The sequence below is a fragment of the Nestor notabilis genome, unplaced genomic scaffold, assembly GCF_000696875.1.
Source record: "Nestor notabilis isolate BGI_N333 unplaced genomic scaffold, ASM69687v1 scaffold23047, whole genome shotgun sequence".
NCBI classification, from domain to species: Eukaryota; Metazoa; Chordata; class Aves; order Psittaciformes; family Psittacidae; genus Nestor; species Nestor notabilis.
The window spans coordinates 44399-50486 of record NW_009938121.1 but is presented as its reverse complement, the minus strand read 5'-3'; the positions used below and the strand labels follow the sequence as shown (position 1 = coordinate 50486).

Genomic DNA, 6088 nt, shown 5'->3' with positions numbered 1-6088 from the left:
CTGCTGAATATACAGATAGGACTTCTCTTACAATAGTCCCTAATAAGATGTGGCAGCATGTCCCACTCCACTGGGAAGGGCTCTTAGCATCCAGCACATGGTAGGAGAATTAAGACCTGTTAGGCAAAGATCAGGAAAAGCTTTCATCAAACCCCACTTTAAAGAGGGGATTCAGACTGGGAAACCTATGTTGAAGATTTGAAAGGTCTTTCAGACAGTGACGTTTCAAGGTAATGCCTGACGAGAGAAAAAGAAGAATGAAAGGAACTGGACACTTCTCAAAAGTGCCCCATCTCTTTAAAAGAAAGGTGGTCCAAACAAATAAAGCTTATTTATCTTTTCTCTTCAGACATACATTTCCACTTTTATCTACAATGTGCATTATCTAACTTGCTCTTGGGCAAGTTTCGATACACCTTATAGAAATAACCGGGTAAAAATATCTGAATTGTTTCAAGAGTAACTGTAACAGAACAGCCACCAGCACCAAAACTGAGAGCTGCCACTTGCAGGTATTTCCAGATTTGCTTGCAGAAAATACAGTACTCATATTGAATGCAAAAAGCCCACTAAATTATACAATTAAATCACTCCTTACCAGGCTGCACTTTCACCTCAGAGAGAGCACTTAAACAAGCTTTTTTTCTTTCATCACCTTTAGGGAATGGTCTAGAAAGATGAACAATATATTATTTATCTTAATGATGGTTACAGTCTTTGCTTCATAGATTTAACATTCATTTGACATACAGGTTGTTGACAAACCAAAACAGCGTAAGGTATGTGACCAAAATATATGAAGGCTCCTCCTCATACAAAAATTCGAGCATAATTTTACTGGTATAAACACCACTATAGTTATACCAGTATAATTCTCCTTTGTGGAACTTACTCTAGAATAAGAACATTACTAACTGGAAAAGACAAGCCAGAAAAATGCCTGTGCAATTACATGCCTAATTTGTTCACTGCAGGTGTCAACTGGGTGATTGGTAACATGGTGAACAATGAGTACATACAATTACCCAATTGCACAGGCATTTGTGTTAACTGTCTATTGAAGTCAGTCACACAATTGCATGCTCACCTAGTGTAGCAGTATGCAACTGAAAGGCATTACTTATGCTCTAGTTTTAAGCAGTGCAGCAGATTAGTGAAGCAGCAACATAATGGCTAAGATATTGAAATCATCACAGATGATACAAGTATTCATTTATACCATCTACAAAGCAAAGAGTAACTCCTCTGTGTTGCCTTTACATTAGAGATGCACAAAACCCAGATTCATTTTAAAGCTGGGGTGCAAAATACAGTGCTTACAAAACAATTATCAGTTACTTAATTATAACTTCTTACTAATAAACAGTGGATTGATTTCGTTCTAAATAGAAAGATATTCAGATCCTAACCCCACCATTTAAACCCATCCTAACTGGGTGAAAACATCTTACCATGCACATAGAGAACACCTAATAGTTGATTTCTGTGATGTAAGTGTCCTTTAGCCTGATGCCCTTCTACTGATGGTTTGCAAAGCTTCATTTTAAATGAGGTATGTTCCATGTGATGCATTTTATATGACTTTCAAATACTTCTATACACCAGAGAATGTTTTAAAAAATATGCAATGAAACCACATTTACAGTCTTAGAGCTTGTGTGATGAGCTGCTGCCATCCACTGGCAAGCTTTATTATAAAGAGTTAAATTTCATAGCCTACTGCCGTCTTTACAGTCACCGGTGAGAATCTCTCAATGAGCAGGACTTTGCATTTTAAGAGATCAACAATTCAATGTTTATGACATCAAATCTTTCTCCCTAACCACAATTTAGGAATGAAGGAAAATAACTTACATATGCAAAAAGAACAACTGTCTTTGTATTATGCTACACAGTGAAATCTCTTTTGAGAATAGGCAAAGACTTTCATGGAGTTGTAACAGAAGGCGAGCCATATACCTTTCCTTGAGGTTTTGTGGTTTTGTAGGCTTTTTTATCCTCATTCCACCATTACCAACCACAATGTGTTCGAATTCAGAATCATCTGCTTCTAAAGTTAGCACTGTTACAGATGGACTGCTAGTTCAAAGCATGAGCACTGAGATCATGACAGATACGAATTATCCCTAGAAGTCAAACTACAATAAGCCTTTGCATCCTACAATTCTTAAGTTGCATTTAAGAAAAAAATAATTTCTTATAAGTAAGTAATTTTTCCTGCAAACACTATCCCAGTACTTCCAAAAGCAATTTAGCCTCTTAATCAGGACGCTGGCAATTAACAGAACAGTGAGCCCCAAAAGAAGACAATTTCTGAAGTACAACACTTACTTGATAATGGCTGAAACGTTGGTGATTTTATTAAAGAAATCAAATTCCCGTTGGTAGAACTCCTTGGCTGGGCCAGACAATGAGCCAGTTATCTCCTCTACTAGCTGCTCCAGAAGTTCCCCAATGTCAGCTGCATGTGGAAAGGAAGCACCTCTGTCAGCAGCTTATTTCAGAAAGCTAAATAATATGGATATAACCACCTCTGCATAATATTTAAAAAATAAAAGAAAAGTCCTGATGCAAACATTGCCACATCTTTTGATGGACTCTATCAGTTAGAACGCTCCTGCAGAATGGGCCCTACCTCTACAAATAAAAAAGAAGTTCCCATCTAAAAAGATTCCTCCTGCCAAGAAAGAAGTGAGGAGATTTAGTCTGAACTGAGACAAAGGAATCAAGCTAGATTGTATTTTAAAGCACTCACGATCTTTTTGATGTCCTTCTTCATCTAGGTAGATATTAGTTTTCATGTTCCAGATGAATTGGTGAGCCAATAGCTGGGATTTGGCAGCTGCCCACAGGATGTATTCTCTGACATAACCCATCTGCAACCATATCCAGTCCAGTAAGGATCAAAGATCACTGCAGCTCTAGAAGACTCAATATTACTGCTATTCTTCAAACCCCCAAAATATGTAATGGATAGAAAGAAAAACTCTGCACTCTCATTCATGTTGCTGAAAAGGCCTTTGAAGAATGACAGTGTATTTCCAGAAGTTGCATTCCCTTTCCTCTACTTTCAACTTCAGTAGTCTGTAGATATTTCTATATTTGACTGATATTAACAGATAAGATGTCTGATGTTCATGCTCTGCATTGCAGAGGATATTTATCTATGCAAAGTTCTCAAAGAATAACCATATAGAGTCATCTACACTACTGGCTGGGGAAGTCTTCACCTGAAAGTAATGCATTGACCAGATGCATCACAGACCTTGTGGGCAGATCACAATGATCTCACATTAATGAACTCTGAATATGGCTGACAAGCTTTACTTCTGGCTTCTGCAAGACGAAACTAAGTTCTGAACTTAATATACATGATGGAGCAAAAGACACCGTAGATGTCTTCTCTGGTTAGCTCCACAGCAAAATGATTGAGGATAGTGATTTAATTTTATTACTGCTTTTCTCATGCAGACCTTCAAAAGCTTTAATCGAAGTCCTCATCTGGGGTTTGCTGTAACAAAATCTCTTCCCTTAGATACCTAGCCTCTGGTTTCTCAAGTTTACCTGTTCATGTAAGGGGTGTATCCAAAGCAAGCAGGCCTCTAGAGATAATAATTTTTCCTGTATGTATTAGATATAGTTTAAGCTTAAATTTTGTCTGATCTGCAGTTTTAAGTCTAAAAGCTGCCTTAAAAATCTGTTTTGTTCATATGCAGCTGTTTCATATCCTCACCTTGTCATACCGAAGTGCCTGCACAATCTGTGGAATGTAGAATAAAATGGCATCCTGAAAAAGAAAAGATGGCAGGGATTTTATTGTTATTATTAGTTGGAATGGAAGACAGGTCACATGCACAGAGAAAAGCTCCCTTCAGTTAGATGATAAACAAAATACCATTTCCTCTTTATTTTAACCTATATATATGTCTCCTCATTAAATTGACTTATTTCTCTGTCGAGTTACTCCCTTCTAAAATATCTTTAATAATCATGTATTTTACAATCCTACTACAAGTCTGGCAGCTGTTGAAAATCCAGCCTTCTGCTGCTTTAGAAGAAACACCTTTCCACCAAGAAAGATTCAAAAGGAACAATTTGAGAATAGCAATCTGAAGAATTCAGTTTAGTGTGATTTACAACAAAAAAGTTGCAAGTATACAAGCCAGTATCACGTGGGACAATCAACTTTAAGTTTCCATCCCAATCTATTGACATTCTGAAATGTGGTGTGCCTATTCAGCAGACACATCTCTCTGCGGTATTAAAACGAAGCCTGTGGCCATAACTTTATTCAGAGTGTTAAGGCTCTCTTGGAACTGGTCTTACCGGAGGAAAAGATCGCAGGACTTTAACCCCATACTGAGCTGTTAGAGGATGAGGTGGATACATGCTTGAAAAATAGGAAAGGCCGGTTGGTGGATCTGTTGGTGCCCAGCACAGAACATGGCTGAGTTCAGGTGCATCAGCATCAATTGTATGCCAGGTAACCAGGTACTGAAAAAGCAGGTCAGACACGTTAGGAGTTTATAGCACCCAATAATGTTTGGGTAGTACACATCAGACAGTAATGCTATAATCTAGCTTCCTATAGCAGGGGAAGTTAAACATGGTACATTTTATTTTACAAAACCACAGCTATTTTATCTAGAGCATTTTCTTCCCCCCATGGAAACCTAACTATTGGAACCACCTCACCTCCCAGATCACCACATGAAGTTAGTGAAGTCAAGTTACTAAAAGCACAATACAGGAGTTCTAGCACAGGGAGAAAGAAAAAAGGATGAGCCCTTTTGTATGAGTCAAAGAAGATCCAGCTTTCCTGACATCTATTTTGCATGTGCTGTACAGAATGTAGCTCTGACAAGACTGTCCCTCACATGACTAGAGTGCTTCACTGCAGATCAGCATGATGAGCGTCCTCCATTTCAAGAGGCCTCTTGGCACGCAGCACAGGTTCAGCTTGAAATAATTTCAGCAGCAGCACACACCATGACTCATTCCAGTGGTCTTTTCCATATTATGCAAAAGTAACAGAAATGGTGGGTGTACTGCAAGTGATGAACTTTGAGACATTTTGTGTACAGTAAGAATATACCCAGGAGCAAGATGTACCATTAGCTAACTAGCCACCTACTCTTACTGCTGTGGTTCTTGCCTCGGCACTCTATTTCCACAGCTGTCCTGTCGTTCTCTCCTACAGAGCTAGAGTTAGAATATACACTGGGTTAAGCAAAGACTGCATTTTCCAATATATCTGAAAGAAATGGGCATACTGGGCCCTGTAACAGTATAAATATTCGCAAGTACCTTTATTGCTTCAGGAACATCACTAACAGCTCCTGGGTCCAACCGAACCAGACGGGTCACTTCTGTTCCAATAGCTTCAGTGTTCTTAAATCTAAGAGTAACCAGGAACACAAGAACATTATTAGAAAATTTTGACAGCCTCTTCTACTTATGTGAGTATGAGGACAGCAAAAGGCAGAAAAGAATATGCTTAATAAACAAATAGTCCAACTATGAAATAATGCACACCAAAGGACCAATATGCTGCCAAAAGAGAATGCAGGAACAACTGGTTCTCATCCAGTGCTTTTGTATAAACCACTAGTATTTTAGCCCACTATTGGATTTTTGGCTGAAATATACTGTCTGATTCTACAGACACCAGTGTGCAGAACTCTACTTGGCAGAAACTATCACTTTTGTAAGGGGGAAAGAATTTCCTTTCCCTTCCGGAGCCAACTATGTTAATTCTCCTATAATACTTACTAAAATACAAGCCAATACATAGCTAGAACACTTCATTCAAAGATACTTTCAAGCACTGTTTAAATTCTATGCCTGCTAATGGGCTAAATGCTATTAAAAACCAAACATGATTTCTTCTGATCAGAACACCATCTAAGTGGTAGCAAAGAACGGGTGGTAGGAAAGGAAGCTGCACTCCACTAGAGCGTGAGCCAAATGAGTACATTAAGTAATCTAGTTCTTTTCATTTCAAAGGTCTCAACCAGCTACGGCAGTATGCAAGGGGGCTGTGAACAGAAGCAAGTGCCATCAGTACTTACAGTGTAAGTACTCAGCT

General features: G+C 38.6%; 1 protein-coding gene across 1 annotated transcript in view; it reads right to left on the bottom strand.

The window, feature by feature from the left end:
* The window catches only part of PI4KA (phosphatidylinositol 4-kinase, catalytic, alpha), a 57087-nt gene that overhangs the window by 8628 nt on the left and 42371 nt on the right, over positions 1–6088 (bottom strand). The window contains 6 exon segments of the mRNA XM_010019176.1: positions 599–669; positions 2332–2461; positions 2756–2876; positions 3734–3787; positions 4327–4494; positions 5308–5398. Coding sequence (XP_010017478.1) covers positions 599–669; positions 2332–2461; positions 2756–2876; positions 3734–3787; positions 4327–4494; positions 5308–5398 — 635 coding nt within the window.